At 36.6% G+C, this 22,482-nt stretch overlaps 2 protein-coding genes across 5 annotated transcripts; both read right to left on the reverse strand.

The window, feature by feature from the left end:
• Nucleotides 1-700: 700 nt before the first annotated feature.
• On the reverse strand, nt 701-4,621 carry LOC102610563 (receptor protein kinase CLAVATA1). The gene is made up of 2 exons (XM_006473618.4): nt 1,747-4,621; nt 701-1,263 (listed from the first exon to the last, which is right to left on the reverse strand). The coding sequence occupies exons 1-2, from the start codon at nt 4,340-4,342 to the stop codon at nt 911-913; spliced, it is 2,949 nt and encodes a 982-aa protein (XP_006473681.2). The 5' UTR covers nt 4,343-4,621; the 3' UTR covers nt 701-910.
• Nucleotides 4,622-8,483: 3,862 nt separating this feature from the next.
• LOC102610872 (synaptotagmin-2) lies at nt 8,484-13,013 on the reverse strand. Of its 4 annotated transcripts, none has more exons than XM_052440546.1 (12): nt 12,543-13,013; nt 11,962-12,060; nt 11,828-11,878; nt 11,602-11,725; nt 10,964-11,073; nt 10,683-10,784; nt 10,264-10,428; nt 10,041-10,117; nt 9,713-9,959; nt 9,225-9,575; nt 8,986-9,117; nt 8,484-8,826 (listed from the first exon to the last, which is right to left on the reverse strand). In XM_052440546.1, the coding sequence occupies exons 1-12, from the start codon at nt 12,651-12,653 to the stop codon at nt 8,698-8,700; spliced, it is 1,698 nt and encodes a 565-aa protein (XP_052296506.1). In that variant the 5' UTR covers nt 12,654-13,013; the 3' UTR covers nt 8,484-8,697. The 4 variants fall into 4 exon arrangements, with proteins under 4 accessions (XP_052296506.1, XP_052296505.1, XP_006473682.2 ...); XM_052440545.1 differs by having other exon boundaries at nt 10,964-11,082; nt 12,543-13,011; XM_006473619.4 differs by having other exon boundaries at nt 8,485-8,826; nt 10,264-10,338; nt 10,964-11,082; nt 12,543-13,008.
• Between the last annotated feature and the right edge of the window lie 9,469 nt (nt 13,014-22,482).

Consider the following 22,482-nt stretch of genomic DNA (forward strand, 5'->3'; position numbering starts at 1 on the left):
CGGAATGATTTTTTCCTCTTCACAACTTATTCTCTATTTATTTGTTTTATAATAAGTATAAATAAATAATTTCAGTAAATTAAAAATAAGAGATTTAATAAAATTATTATTATATTATAAAATATTTAAATTATTTTAAAAAAATCTCTAAATGGTTGAAAATATCTTAAAATGATATAAAAATGTAAAAATATTTGAAGAGAGCAGCATTTTAAAAAAGAAAAGAAATATAATAATGCTTTAAAGTTGAATAAGACTTATAATGCAAGATTTTCTTTTAGTTATAACTTATTTACATTAGATAAAAAAAAATTATTAACCAACATTGTAATTGATAAAACAAAAATTATTGAATAAAAATTAAAAAATATTTATATATAATGAGAATTAGGACGAGTTAAGAATAAAAAATCAAACTTCATTTCACAGTCCATACTTTAAAAAGTAGTCAAATTTCACTCAATTTTAAGTAGAGCATTGTGAAGTTCTAAACCCATGAAAAGTTGTCATCCCTTCAATTCCAGCATATTTTTATGTGCCGTCTCATTAATCAAGAAATTACTAGCTACTAAGAGATGAATTGATGTAATCGAACATCTTTTTAAATTTGAACCAACCTCTATCCAATTAATTGATCAAGGAGAGGTGCATAAACCTTAGAAATTCACCAAAGATAAATGAAATGAAAAACAGTGAGAACCAGAAGATTTAGCAATATACAAGTTATGGATTAGTTTTCACAGTTTCACAGACACAGATTACCTTTTACGAACAAAAATAACAAAATACACAGACAGACATAAAGTCAGCATTTTACGGTAGGTAAAGAAAATTTAAGCAGCAAACACCCACAGATTCTTGTCACAAAATTATTACAATTTGTTTTGGTTATATGTACTCCAAAACATTGTTAAAGAGTGATGAGGCTTGGGGCAGACTGTGGAGGGTTAGCGAGCATGTGAACAACTTCCCTCATGGTAGGTCTAGCTGAGCTTTCATCCTCAACGCACATCATAGCAACTTTGAACAAGTGAATAACCCCTGTGAGTGGGTACCCACTAAGCCTGGGGTCCACAACTGCCAGAACTGAAGCTGCATCAGACGGCTGGGAGACTTCAGATGTGGTTTTCCTCACCCACCTTACTATGTCCACGCCATCTCCAAACTCTCCCACTGGCTTTTTCCCAGCGATTAGCTCTAGCAGCACCACACCAAAACTGTAAACGTCGCTTTTCTCGTCCACTTTCAGTGTGTATGCATACTCTGTCATATAGAAAACGGACCGATTTTAGATTAAATGACAATACAGATGCTTAGGTCATATAGTCAAACCCAGTAATCAATTTGAAATTATATATAAGATGATCACGATCAGAAATTTTAGATTATTTGCTATACGAATAAGTTAAATCTCTACCCCAGTGGACCCCATGCAGCGCACATTTCTAACCAATTGTACGCAGCTAAACAATATCGGACCAGTCAACTGAAGTAATTGGAAGCCTCAGTAACTAATAACAACTAATTGCCCTCTCATTTACAAATGTGCAGTGCAATTAACAGGCAGATATTTAATTTATTTGTACAGCAAATGAACTAACAAAAGAATTCGTGCGCATGGACGAGGGGTACCACCACCCAATGGTGCTTTCACGAAGGTACAGTCACCGGTGGCTAAGAAAATGGAGGAAAGAGTAATTGGATTGGAGCAAATCGAATTGAATACTAAATAGAAGAAATACAAACCAGGCGCGATGTAGCCATAGGAGCCAGCAACGGATGACATGCATTCAGAGGCACCGGCGTCTTGCAAGAACTTGGCGAGCCCAAAATCAGCAACATGAGCCTCAAAATCAGAATCAAGCAGAATGTTATTAGACTTGACATCCCTGTGAATGATCAGTGGTGAGCAATCGTGGTGTAAATAACACAGCCCCTTGGCAGCCTCCAAAGCAATTCTGTACCTCGTTTCCCATTTCAAATGCCCTCCTTTTGCTCCATGCAACATCTCTCCCAAGCTTCCATTAGGCATGTACTCGTATAACAACAAGTTTGTGTCTCTGTTTGACACGTAGCCCAACAATCTGACGATGTTTCTGTGCCTGATGCGACCAAGAGTCTGAATCTCAGCCAAGAAACCGTGATCGTTTCCTCCAGTGCCTCGACCTACCAGCCGTTTGATTGCCACGTCAACACCGTCAGGCATCGAGCCGCGGTAGACAATTCCAGCACCACCTTTCCCTATGATGTTTTCATCTTTCAAGCTCTCAAGGACATCCTCAGCTTTGAAATCTAACCGTTGGAACGCGGTTAGCTTCCAGGCTTTAGATTTCTGGAGTCTCCTCTTTCTCAATTGGTAAATCGTGAGGATGACCAACAGCATGAAAGTGAGTAAAGCAATGACAGTAATGACAATCTTTGAAGCACCAAACGAAGACCCATAGCCATCCCCAGAGTGTTTAGCTGAGTTTATCAAAGATTGGCAAGTGCCGTTGCGCAGTAAACAGAGGTTAGGATTTCCAATGAATGAGGTTTCATTGAAGGCGAGGAACTGACCGCCAGAAGGAATGTTGCCAATAAGATTGTTGTAAGAGAGATCAAGAGTTGTGAGACTCATCATGTTCCGCATTTCGTTTGGTATTGAACCAGTGATTCCGTTTCTTGATAAATTAAGAATGCTAAGATCTAACAGTTTAGAAATACCCGGTGGAATCTTCCCATAGAGACTGTTTCTACTCAAATCAACTGATGTGAGAGAGTGGCATTGAGAAATTGAATAAGGAATTTCACCACTGATGTTGTTGTCGCTGATATTGATACTCGTAATCATCTTGAGGTTAAAGCTCTCCACAGGAATTTCACCTTCGAGTCTGTTATTTTGGAGGGAGAGGATATTAAGGCTAGGCAAATTTCCAATTGCAGCAGGGATTTTGCCCGTGATGTTATTGTTGGCTACTTTCAGTTGATTGAGTGAAGCACCCGACATCTTCTCCGGAAGTTCGCCTGATAACAAATTATCATCCAACTCCATCATATTCAACAACGGTAGATTAAAGAGACCAGCAGGAATTGTTCCATTGAGGTAGTTCTTCGAAAATCGAATTTTGGTCAGGGACTTGCACTCGCCAAGCTCTTCAGGAATTGGACCAATGAAGAAATTCTGCATCAGAATCAACGACTTCAGCTTCCCTCCTTTGCATAAATCACGAGGAATTGTACCGGTAAGGTGATTAGACGTAACGTCGAGTATCAAGAGCTTCCCGTTTCGCCCAAGATTCTTAGGCAGTTCAAACGTGAAGTTGTTTCCCCATACTTGAAGCACCTCAAGGTTTGGAAAATCTCCTAAAAACGAGGGAATCGGACCGCGGAGATTGTTCTTGAATAATTGCAGGAGAGTGAGATTTTTCAACGCTGCAAAACTCTCTGGTATCTCGCCGGTGAGATAGTTCAACGAGAGATCAAGTGATTTCAAACTAATCAAACCAGAGAGTTGAGGGGGAATGTGACCTGTGAGTTTATTCATCTGCAGAAACAATGAATGCAAGAGCTTTAATCGGCTTAAACTCGTAGGAATCTCACCGGATATATTGCAACTCGCCATATCAAGAACTTGAAGTTGAGTCAACGCTCCAAACCCAGGTGGAATTCCTCCGGTATACGTGTTGAAGTAGCCAATGTACATTTCTCTCAGATTCTTTAAACGAGACAAAAAGGCCGGGACTGTACCGTTGAGACCGATTCCATTTAAGCCTATGTATTCTAAACTCTGAATTTCAGAGTAACTCTGTGGTATCTTTCCGGTGAAATAGTTGCCGCCGAAAGAAAGATGCCTGAGACTTTTGAGGCTTGCAATTTCAACAGGAAGTGGACCGGTGAAGTTATTGTTGTAAGCATCGAGAACTTGGAGCTCCGTCATTCCACGAACAATCTGGCCAGCAAAATTACCTTGAAAAACATTGCCAGAGATGTTGAAGACCTTGAGAGACGTGAGCAACGCCATTTCCGAAGGGAGTCTCCCGGTTAGATTAACATTGCTGATAGTGAGGTTCACGAGCTTGGTCAAGAGCCCAATCTCCGGTGGAATCGACCCAAAGAGAGGCATAAACGACACGTTTAGGGAAACCACACGTGAGTCCTGGTCGCACGTGACACCAGAGAAGGAGCAATGAGCTGAGGGTGAAGAGGATGGCTCCCAGTTTTTGAGTCCTGAACCTTTTGGTCCAATCATTGAAGATTTGAGCTTCAATAGAACATCCATGTCACTGTATGCACAGGAGAGTGAGAACAGCAAAAGAAACAAAGAAATGTAGAGATGAGGATTGAAACTAGCAGTGGCTCTCATCTTTGTTTGTGTTTCTTCTTCAAAGAAGGATAATAATTGGTAGCGTCAGTTCAATGCATGCAGTGCAGTCACAGTTGGCTTCAAATCTTATATTAAGTAGACCTCTGCAGTGCGCCTTGTAAAGAGAATCGTAGCCTTCAGGCATCAAAACTTGAATGAATAAACAATTTAAAAACTTGAAATTGATAGAATGAGAGATAACAAACAAAGAAATTTATTTTATTTTTTATTTTTTATTTTTTATTTAAAAAAAAAGGAGGTAAAAAAGAGAAGAGAGATTGCTTGAAAGATTCGTATGTCTCCCTGCAATTTGGCATGGCTAGGTACTACTAGCTAATACCGATTTGACTGTGCGTCGACGGTGTTTGGTTTTACAGCCATTTTAACATACGTTAAATGTAACGGAGTTAAATAGGCAGCGTAATGGTAGGTACTCATTTATCATTTCAGAGATGATTTTTGACGGCGTGATCTGGCGGTTAAAAAGACACAAGCATGATAATCTCGCAGGCTGTTCACACTCTCGTGTCAGATCAGCCAGAGGGACTTGTTAATGTGGTGATAAATTTTTTTTTTTTTTTCTTTTCCTCTTTAGATTTCACACAATCTGCCAAGGCCAAAGTTTACCTTGTATATTTTAAATGCAAGATACAGTAACAGACTTGTTACACGCTGTCGTTTAATCCGTTTAAATTTTGTTTGTATGTGCATTGTGCAGCAGGCCTTCCAAAAATCAAACATTATAGTCGATGCTTTTGGGATCACCATATATCAATGCGGATGCTGTCCTTTTTGTGAACTTATGAAACACCGGATGGGCTTTGAAGAATAGCTGGGCCCAGTGCAAAGCCTGTCTTTGTCTTTTTGCCTAACAGACACTTCCTTTCTGATTCTATTCGTCTGTTTTTCAGCTGAAAGTCCACTCTCTTTCTTGTCTTTTGCTCTTCTTGCACTAATCTGAACGGTTCATTTGGGGACCCTTGGTCAAATGGCCCATACGATCCTTCCACTACGTTTACTTTCTTAATTTTTGTCTATTCTCATTTGGTATTATGTCCAAACAATGCAATAAATGCTAAAATGCTAAAATGCAGAAGTAACGTGACAAAAGTAGTGTTAAGACTCCTCTGAGTAGTAACTTGTTGGAAAATGATAAATGGATACAATGGGGACAAGATGACCATAAAATAATTTATTTTTTGCTGCGGTTATTTTGTTGTAGCTAACTGAGCAAATACAATAGAGTTTTTAAATATTTTTGTCGCCTTTTATCTAAATTTTTTTGTTAAAAAATATAGGTTTTGCTTGTGATTGATATATTGTAATTTTTAAATTACAGCTGTTGTGAAAAAAAAATTTACAACTATGAAATAAAAATTAATAATATGTAGTAAATATAAATTTTAAATCATAGTTTTGACAAAATTATTAAAGATATAATAAATTTCCATCATACAAGTAAAAAATCATATCAATATACTTTTCAAGTTACAGCAGCTACTGTTTACCAAACACTTTAATATTATAACTTTTAAGCTTATAACTAGTCAATCTCAATTCCAAACACACCCATAGTGCTCTAATTTATTACTACACCTATGATTCAAGGGGAACTCCCCCCTCCATTGCGTGGACTCCATTCTTCCAAAAAAAAAAAAAACAAATTGTGGAATTTTTAAAGTAGCTTTTTCTTCAATAATATATGAATATTAATTTAGATTACGCCATAATAAACTAATTTTATTTAGTTTTAAAATTTTATTAGTTGTAAAATATTAGTAGTACTATAATTGTAATTAAAAATAATAATTTAATTATCTATTTTAAGTGATGTTATATTATATCAAGTAGGGAAAAAAGTTCCTTTTACACCCTAAGATTTGACACAATAGCTCATTTTATCTTGCTATTTAGATAAAGCTCACTTCATCCCTTCTATTTAAACAATAACTCTACTTTTCTACTAATTTATCGTTAGTTTACATTATAATTATGATTTTCAATTAAATAAATACAAACTATTTTAAAATAAAACTCTAAAATATAATTAAATAACATTTGATTTTCTACATAATTTTAAAATTTGAGAATAACCTAAAGAAGAAACAATAATAATACTAAATAATATGTAAAATATATATTTGGGGCAAAATTAAAAAAATAGATTTAATCACAAGCACCAGAGTGACTTTTTCTTATATATATATAGCACAAGAATCACTAAAATAAAATATAAAAAAATACATATTTCAATACTAGCATCCAGAGAATTTAAATCAGTGTTTTTAAATCTATTAGTGTGTGTGTGTGAGTTATCTTTAAATTTTAAACTTATTTAGGAAGCTAAATGTTATTTAATTGCTCTTGACTCTTTTTTTTTTTATTTTAAAATAACTTGCATCTACTTAATTAAATATCTTATTTTGCTCTAAGTGAATTATACAATAAACTAATTGTAAATCACCGGTGGGTATTTTAAGATATTACTTGAAAAATAAGGATAAAATAAACTAATCTTTAAAAAGCAATAATAGACTATTACATCAAACTTTATGGGTGCAAATGACTTTTGCCCTAACGTGCCATATACTATATTAATTTGTTATGAATACGTGTTACTTGATTAGATAATAAATAATAGGCAAATAAAGGTAGTATATAACTACTTAAGCATACAATAAAATTAACGAGTCCCGTGGGCCGTGGACTTCGGCATTAAAAATAGGATATTGTTTAGTTATATGAATAAAGCTACTTTATGAGTGCTGTTAATATGCCCAGAATTATACTACCTTCAACTTTCAAGAGGATGCGGCATTTTTGTTATAATAATTAATAGTCGTTGAAACCCAAATAAAATGTGTGGCAAGTAAGAGTTGAAAATTTGTTTTGTTCCTTTTAAAAGAATATAATTCGACAAGCTTGTTGGAGAACAAATTCGTATTCTCGCCTCAGCCTTTAAAATTCGTTAGTGGGAATTCGGAAGGAGACGAATAAAAACTAAGTGATATGGAGAATAAAGATAACTACTTTTAACAACAACAAAAACTCATATGTATATACATATCTTTGATTAATCCTTCTTTCGGGGCGACCTATATACATCTTGTGCGTAAAGGAGAAGTAGAGAATCTCAACAATGCTCGCAAGTTACCATTGACACTTGTAGCGCTTCACTGACAACGCCTATGCTCATAATTCCCACTTAAATGCCACGTCGGTACTTCTGCTTTTGATTCAGAATTTATTTTATACACAATAAAAGATTCAATCCAACTCAATGGAAATAAGTCATTTAGGTCAATTTTAAGATAAATAAAGAGTGCACATATGACATGGTGCAGTTATCTCATGAAAGTTATGCTCTTGGGACATGGACTCGATGGTAGCACTTCATTTCTCTATCATTGAGGGAATAAATTATGAAGAAGTCAGTTTTTAAAAATTAGTAATTTTAATCTTGTACCAATTTAAACCTCTCGATAGAAATAGGATCATGATTGTGTGAAGTCGGTGGATTGTAAAATAATTGCACTTGGGAAAGAGAAGAGAAAACGGAAAGAAAAAAAAAAAAACAGTACAGACAAATAAAACCGAAACGGTGTCGCGTGAAAGAAGAAAACAAAAAAAATATGCTTCAGTTTGATTCGAGACGATCTAATGCATCCCCTCTGCAAATGCCTTCCAAATGACATGACCAAATGCACTTTCACTCAATTGGGAAAGCCGGTTGGTAAATTTGCAATGATGCCTTGCCTGCATTTACTGCTTTTGGTAAAGCCAGTCGCCTTTTTCACTAGTTTGGAAACTGGATGATAGATTGATTGATGATGGACCAGACGATATCAGGCTGCACGCCATACAATGGACCGACTAATCTTACGTTTTGTTCAACCCTGGAATCATTATCAGTGTGCTATCATATAGCGTGTAGCAGCAGGAGGCAAAAGGTCACATCCTGCGCCTAAGCCAAAATAATTTTTCTTGTCGTTTTTTTATTTTATGACTTTAGGGTCACATCGCATTTTTTAAATCAAAATTGGGCCGTTAACTCAATTTGGATTTTGGGCATGAAGAACATTGTACAGCCCGAGACGGCCCAAACCATTTGTTCGACACAAATTGGAATTTTGTGGTGTTCGCCAGCCGTACAATTTTCTAAATTCGATGCAGCTGCAACCCTAGCCAGAGCGGGCAGGATGCAGCACACTTTGATTTACGAAAAAACCAAAATATTTTTCAAGTCTATTACAATGTCAATTTGAAGCGCGGAATAAATAAATACACTGCTATCAGAGACAAAACGACATGTCTGCTTGTTTGGACAGCTATCGAAAGTTATAACTTCCAACACCTTAAGAAGCTCTCCATTGTAGCTCGATTTGGATCCGACCGTTCTTTGAATCAATAAGATGGTACTTCTCGTTTATTCTTTTATTGTTCACAACGTCGGCTAAGTTTATACCAATATAACCCAGAGTTTCCTATTTGAAAAATGTATGTGAAATTAAAATTTAGAATAATTGGTCTATGCTTGCAGGAAGAAAAATATTTATCCATGTACGAGGTCAAATAATGTGTGCAAATTGCAACTCAAAACAGAAAGTCATCTGAATTTGCATGAGAGAATGAGCAGTGTGTACCTTGGGATGCAGTAACCCCATCCTTGAGCTGGTACTAATCACTTCTACATGAAGTTTATCATCCGTTGGTGGTTCCTCCAGCGTAAATTGAAACTCTTCTTCCCATCTTGGGTCTCTGTTTTTCTTTATCCGCTGTGTCGTTGCCAAAAATTTAACATCAATTGAATGGTAGACCAAAGAATTAATGCCAAAAATTCATTCCCTCTAATTTTGCGGGCAAGTGTGTTAAAAGGACATACCTTAGTCTTCTTCTCTTCTCCTCTAAAAAGTATACGGGCGGAAGGATTTGTGTGGTACTTTCCTTCGACATCTTGAGCTTCGTGTAAAATAACTACAAGCAAACCTCCTCCTTCGGGTGTTCCTTCGGGGGCCTTTTGAACTGAATTTGGACCATCCATATCGGGTGGGATCTCATCACCCTTAAAAGGCTTGTACAACACTTCCACAACTACCTGACCGCGAGACTTTTCATTTCGTGTATCATTTGGGTCCATATTCTTCAGCAGATCAAGAGTCATTTCTCTCGGCTCTTCAGGTGTAATATCTTTCAAAGGAATAACATTCATACCCATTTTGTCGTGGTGGCCAACCTAAATACAAGGTAAGACATTGATAATGTTGTCTCAGAAAATCTACGTCCACTAATAAAACCATATACATTCTTCTAAGAAGTAACTTCTGACAGAATGATTGATTAGAAAAAGGCATTCACTTTAAAGAATCGTACCTTTTCCCAATCATAGACTTGCAGCTCCAGGGCCTGATACTCTGGATCTTTAACTACCAAACCGAATTCTTCATTCCATTCCGGGTTTAAGTTTCGATGTTTCACAGTAGTTTTTTTAGAAGGGAGCTTGTCATCCGTTAGTTTCAATTTCACATAAGGGTCTGATGCCCCTATAAGATCCTTCTTTTTAAGTTTCATTGCCCTTAAAACCTTCACATTAAGAATTCCAACAGGTTTCTGCATGGCTCTGTCAATTGAGACCGAATTAGCAACTCATTTTCAAACTCTCAATGAAGTGATGAAAAACAAATGCAAATAACGTGCTTACTTGGCAGGGTCCATTATCTGTACTTCTAGGGCTTTAGGCCATAGATACATATTTGCAACTTGATCTTTTATTAGCCCCTGAACAACCCCCATTCCCACCCCCACAAGGAAAAAACAAAAGAATGAAAGGAAATGTAAATTGTGGAGAAAAGACCTTCAACCCTTGGGGAAATTGTAGAACCCCTAATGAACCTGCAATTCAATCATTGTGGAGATAGTGTTACCTGGACATATGTATATAGGCCAGGAATGGCCATAGCATCTGCCCCAAACAGTTTTATTCCGAAATCAACATGTGGCTGCAAAATCGGAATGGAATAACCAGAAGAAAGGCAGGAAGGGAAAGCATAAAAAGGTTGATATCCCATGGTAGATCGTAAATAGCGACTCTGGGGAATGTGATCTTAGACATTCAATCACAAATCAAAATCAAATCTTTTGCAACCAGAAAATAAAGATCTGAGTCTTTGAAATGCTTTTGGAAACATCCTTTGCAAAAATTTATTCATCAGCAGGTATCAGAGAGTCAGTGCTCTGATACCTGTTGGAATTCTTAACTAAAGCCACAACCTTGACAACCAACCAAACATTTCTTGTGCATTGCCATTAACTAATTAAGTAGAGTGCTATCCATTCCACTTACCTTCTCCATTAGAGACACGTATATGTTGGCAAAACAAGGAAAGGTGGGAACTAATGGCTTCAAGGTGATACGAGGAAATGCAAATACTTGTAAATCAACCACCTGAAATGTTCTGAAACGTATCAATGATACACACCATTGCAAACTCCAACCAGCTGGTTAACTTCTTTCACGACATTGTGAGTGTGGGATAGGTACTTATGCTTACAAAATAGACATGCAACATCAAGTGGATTAAAAACAATAATCTCCGCTTTATCAATAGACATACAAGAAAGTACCTGAACTGTGGCTTTCAATCCAAATGCTTTAGCTGCAATGAGGATATTAGGATTCCCAGCCCACTTCAATAATGGTTCCATAATCAGTTCCTTGTCGTCCGTAACATAAACTTTCATTCCTTGCATAAAATAAACCAAGAATGAGCCGTGTTTCAAGAAGCAAGTACTACAGTAAAAGCAGAGAATGTATCCGTGCAAATTGGCTGGGGAAACATTTAAAAGACTGTAATAAAAGAATAAAAACTGATGAACATGCCGATGACCTTTATAGTTTATGACCCCAACTCAGAGGATAAATGCCCGTGTTTTCAGTATTGATCCACATAGTTTGAGTGAGACTTTTACACTGAATTTGACAAGTTAGAAACAAAATCCCTCTATTCACCAACGTTATCTTTGAACATAACATAGAGAAACAATAAAAACCAATTTTGTCGTCAAATGTAATTTGAAAATTTTAAGCCATGTAATTCTTCCTTCGAAATGTTTAATTTTCAACAATTTCCCGTTTCAATATGTTTCGCACATTTCTTTGAGACATATCTCGTTGAACATGGACAGAGTAAAAAAGAAGGGAGAAAAAAATAACAATAATGACATCATGGACGTGTGCGTGAGACAGATGAAACAATTTGAACCTTGAAAAGTTGGAGGTAAAGAACCCAAGGTAAGTGCTTCAAATTCAACAGAGTCAATTTTGTACTGGGGAATTTGCTCGGCAATAATAGGCTTTACAGTCTCCCTCACGGTTTTGCATATTGCCTGCAAAACTTGAAGTATCAAAGCTCAAAGACATGAAGATAAAGAAATTAAACAGCAAGGACAACAGAAGCAAACATCACTATAGATGCAATGTAAACATACCTTATCAAGGAAGGGCCACATAGTTTCGATAAATTTGTTAAGCCAGTCAACCTTCAGAAATAGACAACCATGAGAAACCCGGTGTTGCTGAAAACGTATACATGTCGAAGGGGACAAATGCAATAGTAACATACCCGGTCATAATCTGGATTTTTCACCCACAGGGGTATCTCTGGAAGCAGCAGTTCCACAGTTTTGGAGTCTTGCTCAGCCAAAGGTTGAATTTCTGGATCCTGGAATAAAAACAACTGCAAATTAGGCCAACCAGCATCAATTACAAGATTCAACAGAAATGAGAATCCTCTGAGTTTCCCATCTAATTAAAAGTTTTTTAAGCTATGTAATTCATCACTTTTACGTGTTGTCAAGCAAGCAACTCACAATGTTCTCAATCACTTCCTAAAGAACCACATATGTTTATAATGTGGAAAGCATATCGCTATATTGATACCAAATTTCGTCATTCTAAATTCTTTGCTACTAAACTCATCTAAGGCTACACTTTTCTATATTTCAGAACGAATTTTGATTTATCTATCATTATAAATAGAAGACACTACATGGAATACGCAGGCATATAACCTAGCAAATACTGGTCAAAGACCAAACATGCAAACAAGAATTCAATAAAGTCTATGAAGAATGAGAACATGCAATCAAAAGCATAATAGGATTCGGAAATATGAGAAAAGAAAAATGAAAAGAAACCGATCACCTTGACATCAGTTGGCTGATGGTAAATGAAAAGAAAGTAACCACCCACCAATCCAATGACAGTCCCAAATCCAAAACCAAAGAAACCCAATATGGTACCAAAAACACCCATTTCTAAAATCTGCCCTGATCAAACATGAAACAGCCCAGATGAAATAATGAAGATTAAACGTAACACATTGTCCGTTTCTCGTTTGGTAATATCATAACCACTGAGCATTCATTGGAATAATGAAAAAAAAAAAGATGGAAAACCAAAAAGTCGTAATATGAGATATTCTCGACATTATCATAAAGTTACAATAAAGGAGCATTGAACTCTTATGGCCAATCTTTACGTTGAATGATCCATTGGATTTACACAACGGCTTTGAAAAGGAAACTTTCAAGAGCGTGATATTTGGGAGTGTCTGTAACGGCCAAGTGGTTGAGTTTTTACGTTTGTCTAGTCATTTTCTTTTTTAGAACTTTTGATTTGTTGATTTAATGTAACCAGGCAGAGAGAGTGCTAGTGATGGAGATATTAATTAGTCTTTATTCTTTATTGGATGGACACATAATCTAAAAGGAAAATATTAATTAGTCTTTATTCTTTGGACTTCTCTTGTTTTTTTCTTATAACTCCCTTTTTTACATATCATAATATTGTTTAAGTCATATAATTTTCATTAGATAATTTGATCTGGGAGAAAACTTTAGGTGCGACGTGAAAAATATGTAACCATCCAGCCAGCCTCGCATACCGCACTGATTCAAATATCGGTTGTCAGTCTCACTTACTCATCTTATTTATCGCTACAGTTAGCTCTGCATTGAGTAAATAAATTGTTTCATGATTAAGCCGCTAGAAATAAAAGTATCTTTCTCGGTACAAAGATAGGTATTAGAGATATTTATTGTTGTGGTTACCATTGAAGTAAAGATAGTAGTATTTTGAAGTAACATGAAACGTCCTTTTTTTTTTCTTTGTGCTTTCAGCTTTGAGGAGTAGACTGTAGATCAGATACCCTCCGTTTATTGACGAGAAACAGATCATGGGAACCCCTTGAAAACCAAAGGAGTTTATTGGGCATTGAGCCATTGACTAGTAGTACTCCCACTCAATTATGTACCATATTATTAATAAGATAGTGGAAAAGCATTCGTTTAAGGCCCTTGGAGAAATAGCGGTTAAAAATTGATTTAGGTTTTATCCCTTTTTTAATTTAAAAAATAGTAGAAATTTTATTTTATAGGTTATTTACAGTATTGGAAAATTTTACATAAATTTTTATATGTCAATTGCCAAAAAAAAAAAATTGATAATTTACAGATTTGAATATCTAAAAAATCCACCAAAATTTATACTGGTATTAATTGTATCCGAATCTATATTTTTTTTGAGGGATTCAGGTACATATATGGATGTCGAAATAGTAATGCAGATGTAGCTCCGAGCTTAGAATCCAGATTTTTCCATCCCAACCCAAATACCATATTATCAATAAGATAGTAAAAAAATATTTAGTTAAGTTCCTTGAAAAAATAGATGTTACAAAATTAATTTGGGCTTTACATATCTTTTCAACTTAGGGAAAAAAAAAAGACAAAAGAAAAGTTAATCTATAGAATACAATAGCGACCATCTTTATTCCCCAGAAGGACCCTAATTAGTTACATTATTCTTATTCTCCACTAAGGCATTTTAGGAAAACCAGAAGATGGAGAGCATGAATTTGCTATCCAGCGACTCCAAAGAATGACATTCGATAATTGGTCTTCGCGGTCAAAACCTAAAATGGTGTGTTTGGGTTTTAACAGAGTGAGATTTCCTGTGAAGAGGTTTTCTGTGTTTTCTTTCATTCAAATAGTTCTTAATTATTAATTAATAATTAATTTATCATAGAGATGAGAACCACTACCAGTAGAGTTGCAGCTTATCTCCGCATTTCTTTGTTTCTTCTAATATCCTCAGTCGGCTACGCGGACAGTTATCTTGATGTTTTAATGAAGCTCAAATCCTCTATGGTCGGACCAAACAGTTCAGCACTACAAGACTGGGAGCCGTCTTCTTCACCTTCAGCTCATTGCTCCTTCGCTGGCGTCACTTGCGACCAAGACTCACGTGTGGTTTCACTCAACGTGTCGTTTAGGCCTCTCTTCGGTACGATTCCGCCGGAGATTGGCCTCTTGAACAATCTCGTGAACCTCACAATCAGCAATGCTAATCTCACGGGGAGGCTTCCTGATGAAGAGTAGGAATCCATATTATACTATGATTAGTTTCCTTATTAACTAAAGTTTAAGACTTTTAAATTCTTTTCTAATTTAGAATTTTGTTTCCCTTTCAATTTAGGATTTTGTTTTTCCTTCATGAATTAGGATAATTACTACTACTATAAATAGCTCCCTCTTGTAACCTTTGAAGGAGAGAATTTTGAGTTTAATAATATTTCAATTTTCAAATCTCTTTGTGAGTATTTGAACAGTTAATTCTTGGTATTCTACGGAATCAACGAGTCTTAACCCCTAAATTCACGGTATTCTTTTGAATCAACGTGAATTTAGTTGTTCTTTTGTTCCGGTATTCTCTAGAATTAACGGAATATTTTGAACATTAAACTTCCGCTGCATCAGTTTGGTATCAGAGCAAAACCTGGTATCACCAATCTAACTTCATCTACCACAAAACCTTTCATTTTTCCCTTTTTGATTTTTTTCGTTTAGCTTAAAAAAAAAAAAAATAACTTTTTCAGACAAACCACCACCACCATCATACTTACCAACCCAAAATCTTTCAGATCCACCCATCCTTACTCGATTTCTGACCACTGTCATCGGAAATCTAAAACTTTTGCTTAATTACAGTTTCGGCCTAAAATTTTTTATTTACTTTCAGTTTAAGCCCCACTACCTTTTTAAACCCGAATTTAAAAAAAAAAATGCCTCCAAGAAAAGCTCGTGATGCTCAAGAAGATGTTTCGAAAGATGAATCCCTGGCTAGTATGACAACCAGAATTGATATGTTAGCTGCACAAATGGCACGAATGGCAGAGTTACTTGACGAACGCCATTGTACTCCAGAACGTGAAGACAAATCAAGTGGAAGCTTTGCTAACCCATTCTCTGGGCGTCGCCCTAGAACTGAGTCTACTGATGACAGAAGATGGGAATCTGGGTTGAGAATTTACATTCCCGAATTTCAAGGAAGTGGTCGACCTGAAGAATTATTGGATTGGATTAACGCCATTGAGGAAGTTTTCGAATACAAAGAAGTTCCTGAAAATAAACTAGTTTCGCTTGCTGCAACTCGATTTCGTGGAAGAGCAGCAGCTTGGTGGCAACAAACTAAGCTCACAAGGATTAGGCAAGGCAAAAAGAAGATTGATTCTTGGGAAAAGTTCAAGAAGCACTTGCGTGGAGCATTCTTGCCTCATAATTACGCCAAACTGTTATACCAACAGCTACAGAATTTAAGGCAAGGTAATCGATCAGTGGATGATTACACTACAGAATTCCATTGGTTGGTGGCACGCAATGACTTGACAGAGACAGAAGAGCAACATGTTTCCCGCTATATTGGAGGCCTACGATCTCAATTTCAAGACCAATTAAATTTACTTGACCCATACTCTGTTTCAGAGGCACACCAACAAGCCTTGCAGTTGGAGAAGCAATTTAGTCGACGTACTAATGACTCAAGCTTTCGGGGTGCTCGAAGTGTTGTTCGTGATAATTCAACCCGACTTCCCAATTTCGTGCTTTCACTCCTCCAAATCCTCCAAATAAAACTAGTAAGCCTAGTGAAATCGGTCAAAGCAGCAAAACCCAATCCTCGGGTTCGGGATTACGCTGTTTTAATTGCGGAGAAAATGGGCACCGAATGACAGAATGTAAAAAGGGAGGAAAATATGGTAAAGGCTTATTCGTAGGCACAGAGGAAAGCGAAGACTATCAGGAGGAAGAAACTGAAGAGTTTGCTGTAGAACCAACTTTTGATAGTAGTGGTAGCGCTCAATCTGTTGAAGAACATGGTGATAGCGGACCAATGTTGATCGTGAACCGTGCATTCTTCACTCCTAAAGGTCAAGACAAAGACAAGTGGCTACGACAAAATATCTTTCAGACTACTTGCACAATTGGGGGTAAAGTATGTCGTATGGTCATAGACTCCGGCAGTTGCGAGAATGTCATTTCAGAAGAAGCCATAACAAAGCTAAATTTAAAGATATAACCTCATCAAACTCCATACAAGCTCACATGGCTGAAGAAGGGGAATCAAGTGACAGTATCGAAATGTTGTTTAGTTTCCTTATCCATTGGTTCAATTTATAAAGACAAAATTTGGTGTGATGTTGTGGCTATGGATGCTTGTCATCTATTACTGGGTAGACCTTGGCAATATGATCGAAACGTAGTGCATGATGGGAAGAGAAACACCTACAGCTTTATGTTTAACAACACCAAGATCGTTCTCCTACCTAACAAGGAGTTTACTTTCCAGCAAGACTTGGGTAATTATTTGTTAAGCAAGAAGCAATTTATAGATGTTGTAGCAGAGACAAAGAGAATCTACATTTTATTGGGAAAAGAGAGTAACGGTAATTCAAAGATTCCTGAAGCTGTGACACCTATTCTGGCGGAATTTCAAGATTTGTTCCCCAAGGAGCTACCACAGGCTTTACCACCTCTTCGGGATATACAACACCAAATTGATTTGGTACCAGGTTCTACACTACCAAATCGACCTCATTATCGTATGAGTCCTACAGAACATGAGGAATTAAGGCGCCAAGTAGAAGAGTTACTAGAAAAGGGATTTATCCGTGAAAGTCTTAGTCCCTGTGCAGTCCCTGCTTTATTGACTCCAAAGAAAGATGGTTCTTGGAGGATGTGCGTGGACAGTCGAGCTATCAATAAAATTACAGTTCGATATCGTTTTCCAATCCCTCGATTAGATGACTTGCTAGATCAACTCAGTGGAGCAACAATTTTTACCAAACTTGATTTGAAAAGTGGCTACCATCAAATTCGAATACGACCTGGAGATGAATGGAAAACAGCTTTTAAAATTCGCGAAGGGTTATACGAGTGGTTGGTAATGCCGTTTGGCTTATCCAATGCTCCGAGTACTTTTATGCGAGTCATGAATCAAGTTCTTCGCCCTTTCATTGGAAAGTTTGTGGTTGTTTACTTCGATGATATACTTATATATAGCACCAGCCACGAGTTACATCTACAACATTTGAGAGAAGTGCTTTCAGCCTTAAGAGCAGTAAGTTTATACACAGCAGTAAACAAGTGTATTTTCTTAACAGTGAAAGTATTATTTTTGGGACATGTGGTGTCGAAAGATGGTATATCTGTTGACCAATCAAAAGTGGATGCTATTCGAGATTGGCCTCCGCCAACTACTTTATCCGCCACCAGAAGTTTCCATGGATTGGCCTCTTTTTACAGGCGATTCATTCCTCATTTCAGTACTATTATGACACCAATCACGGATTGCATGAAAGGAGGAAAATTCTCTTGGACAGAGGCAGCTACTAAGGCATTCGAGATTATCAAAGAAAAGTTGATTACTGCCCCAGTACTTACTCTACCAGAGTTTTTCGCTCACTTTTGAGGTACATTGTGATGCTTCTAAGGTCAGCATTGGAGCTGTTCTTAGCCAACAAGGTAAGCCTATAGCTTATTTTAGTGAGAAGTTGAATGGAGCAAAGGCACACTATAGCACTTACGACGTGGAATTTTACGCAGTAGTCCAAGCGTTAAAACATTGGCGACATTATCTAATTCATAAAGACTTTGTTTTATACACTGACCATGCCGCGTTAAAATACCTCAATAGTCAAGACAAACTCTCTCACAGACATGCCACGTGGACAGCATTCCTTCAACAATTTACTTTTGTGGTGAAGCATACCTCTGGTGAATCCAACCGGGTAGCAGATGCACTTAGTCGACGAACTTCTTTATTGACACAGATGCATAATCAAGTTCTCGGATTTGACACATTTCGAGAGTTATATGCTTCTGATCCTTACTTTGCTCCTATACTAGAAGACGTTGTTGCAGGGTTTCGGTCAGATTATCATTTACATGACAAATTCCTTTTCAAGAGTAATCAGTTGTGTGTTCCTGACTCAAGTTTGAGATTGAAAATCATTGCAGAGTTACATAATGAAGGGCACATGGGTTGTGACAAAACTCTGGCTCTAATAGCCAACACTTATTTTTGGCCTACTATGAGGCGTGAAATCTATCACTATGTCGAGACTTGTCGCATTTGTCAAGTTTCCAAGGGCGCAGCAACTAATGCTGGGTTATATATGCCGCTACCGATTCCAACACAACCTTGGGCTGACATTAGCATAGATTTTGTTTTAGGATTACCCCGCACTCAGAGGGGTATGGATTCAATATTTGTTGTTGTTGATCAATTCTCGAAAATGGCTCACTTCATTGCCTGCAAGAAGACTACAGACGCTTTGACTGTTGCTCGCCTATTCTTCAAGGAAGTCTATAGATTGCATGGTTTACCAAGTTCTATAGTATCTGACCGGGATACACGATTTCTTAGCCATTTTTGGAAGACATTATGGAAATTGACTAACACTCGCTTGAATTTTAGTAGTGCTTACCACCCACAAACAGATGGTCAAACTGAAGTTGTCAACCGCTCTTTAGGAAACCATCTACGTAGTCTAGTTGGCGATAACTTGAAGATGTGGGATCAAAAGTTATATCAAGTCGAGTTTACTTATAACCGTGCAGCTGAGCGTAGTACTGGTTTAAGCCCTTTTCAGGTAAATTACGGATATAATCCACGAGCTCCCATTGACTTGGCTCCAGTTCCAAATTTAGTTCGCAAAAGCGGTAAAGCAGAAGACTTTATTGAGCAGCTTCAGAAGATTCATGAAACTACGCAAGAGTCTTTGAAGCAGACGACCGAAGGTTATAAAATTATGGCAGACAAAAAACGTCGAGTTTTGGAATTTCAAGTGGGAGATTTTGTTTGGGTTATCCTAACTAAAGATATATTCTCAGTTGGTGAGTACAACAAACTTTCTGCCAGGAAAATCGGCCCTTTGGAGATTATAGAGAAGATAAATCCTAATGCCTACAGATTAAAGCTTCCTAGTCATATCCGCACTGTAGATGTATTTAATGTTAAGCATCTTATTCCTTACAGAGGTGTGTTGTGCAAATTTTAATGTACTCGCAAGCGCACGAATCTATTATAGTATAGATCAATGGTGACGAGTGTCGATCCCACGAGGAGGTGGATTTTAATTGTGTAGAATTAATTTTGTGAATGAGTGATTGGATTTGTGGTGGAAATGATTTGGAATATGCTACAACTTAAATTAAAATGGCGAGAATAAATTCTAAAATTGGTATTGAAATGGTGAGAATAAATTGAAGAGAATTCTATTGAAATGACGTACTTGGGTATCTGGATCCGTATCAACATGCATCATGGGCTAAATAATCCGTATTAATGCCAATTAAATCATGAGGGGGGAATCCACACCTCATGAACCACGCTCTAATCAATATGGTGCTAAGGGCTTATCGTGCCAAATAATAATAACCTTATACTAGAAAGCCGGTGTAACCAAGGCGGTATCTAGACAAGATTAGTATTATTTGTCGACGAGAAGTCAAAACATCCACAAAAACTAGAGGGGAAGAGAAAATAAATTTACCAAATTAAGCCCATGACACATGTTGAGACTTCACCTTCAACCCAAGCTTGAAAGAAAATTAGCCACTCATAATTGAACTAGGGGCAAAATGGGAATTTATTAAAATACGAAGAAAATACAAGATGGAGAGGGAATTACAGAAAACAGAGTCCAAAAATGGATTCAGAGATATCAAATTAGGGGGGGGAGGCCCCCTTTTTATAGATACATGGAGTAAATCATGGCCATCGGATTAAAAACAGTTTGGACGCTCAGGATTGCGCCACGTCATCAGTCAACAGTCCACGGTTTGACCACGCGGATGAACAGTAACACGGTTTGACCCGGATGAACAGTAACGCGGTTTGGTTGAAAATAATCCTGTGTGATGCATGCACTGTACGCGAGATTTTTCGTCCACTGATATGCTGCCACGTCACCATCAACAGTACATAAGAATTTTAGTCCAACAGGATCGTGACACCTCATCAGTCAATGCCACATCATCGGTCAATGCCACGTCATCATCCGTCTATGTGAACAGTGTCGTGAACAGTAACGTATACAGTACCGTACACGTGAATAGTACCGTACATGTGAATAGTGCCATTTTTCCTTTTATGCTCCTCCTAATGTTTTCGACCGTCCTGAGTTCAAAAGTGATGTCCGTTTTGCCGTCTGATCTCTCCTTTATTGTGAAATGACTATAATGCCCCTAAAATACATAAAATACTTAATTAAAATAAAACACATGTAATTAAATCACAAGAAGGTTAAATATATAAAAGTAAGGGTTGTTAGTAAGACTTAAAATGTAAAATGACGGTTTTCTCCTTTATAAATATGCATTTTCTAACACTCAACACACCCCTCAACCAGCTTATTGCTAGTCCCTAGCAAATGAAGCGAAAACAAAATTCAAATTCAAAATAATTTTTTTTTGTTTTAATAGAAACACTCGTATTTATTCCATCAGATTAATGATAGCAATCAAATAAAAGTATAAGCATTATCTCCAGTCTAAAGCAACATCACACCCACATCAACCATCCACATGAATTAGCCCAGTAGACTTTGTTTTAGCTACTCTCAAGAATGACATGTCAAACCCCAAAATCTCACTGGAAGTAGTGACACTCTCACAAATAAATTAATCCCAATAAAAATAGTCACTCCAATGAATGGTAATAGAGAGAGAAAATAATAAAGAAGTGATATCACATGCTCTCACCAAGATGAAATAAATATGCCCTCAGCTTAGAAATAATACGATCTCAAGTCAAATAAAATGTTAGTCAACCCACTTTATTTATCTTTTTTTTTTTTTTTTAATTATGCATCACTACATCTTTTTAGCCCATATAACTAGCTTCTACTTCAAACTATAGTTCCCTAAAATTAAGAAGGACTTTTATTAGGACGAAACGTAGGCTAGGGACATGGCTAACAAAGAAAGGAAATAAGGAAAACAAAGTATATGTTTGAGAAAAATGCAGAGAATTTTTTTTTTTTTTTTTTTTTTTTTTTTTTTGAAGTTGCAAGGTGTATTTCACCTATTGTTGTTATTTTTATTCTTTTGAAACAACAACTTTTTTTTTTTTTTAGCTTTTATTTGTCATAACTTCACTGAACAACATAATTATTTACATTTTCTCAAACATAAATAGGTGATGGAACTTATAAGACATCGGGTAATACTCCAAATCGGAGTGGGTTAAGATGATAAGTTGACAAAGAAAAGGTTTTTTTTTTTTTTTTAAAGGTTCAAAAAGGGTAACTATGGATATTTAATAAAAGGGATGGCTAGAAAGGCTCAAACGGATCAAAGATGGCCTTTCCATCGTCTTTTAGGGCTCTAAATAATTATCCATATCTACTAGTTAGATGGGCCTCCCAATGTAGCAACACACATTTTTTTTTTTTTTTTACCATTTTTTTTAAAGGGTTAACTCAAAAGAAATGTAGAGATCGTGTATAAAATAATAAACTGCTAAGCTGTATAGAGAATGGGCAAAAGGGTTACTCTCCAAGAAAATGATAGGCTCAACAACTCACTTGGCACTTATTTATGACATGTTCATTCCTTCAAGCAACTCATATTTGTCTCCGACATCAATATGTAAAGTAGCAAACATAGCGTAACATCACTTAAGACCAAAGATAATACAAATAATAAAATTTGAAATTAATCATGTCATCCAATGTTAAAACAAATAACACAAATTTTTTTTTAACAACATTCTACCCCCCAACCTATTCTAAACATGAAAG

This window comes from Citrus sinensis, chromosome 5, assembly GCF_022201045.2.
Source record: "Citrus sinensis cultivar Valencia sweet orange chromosome 5, DVS_A1.0, whole genome shotgun sequence".
Classification (NCBI taxonomy): domain Eukaryota; kingdom Viridiplantae; phylum Streptophyta; class Magnoliopsida; order Sapindales; family Rutaceae; genus Citrus; species Citrus sinensis.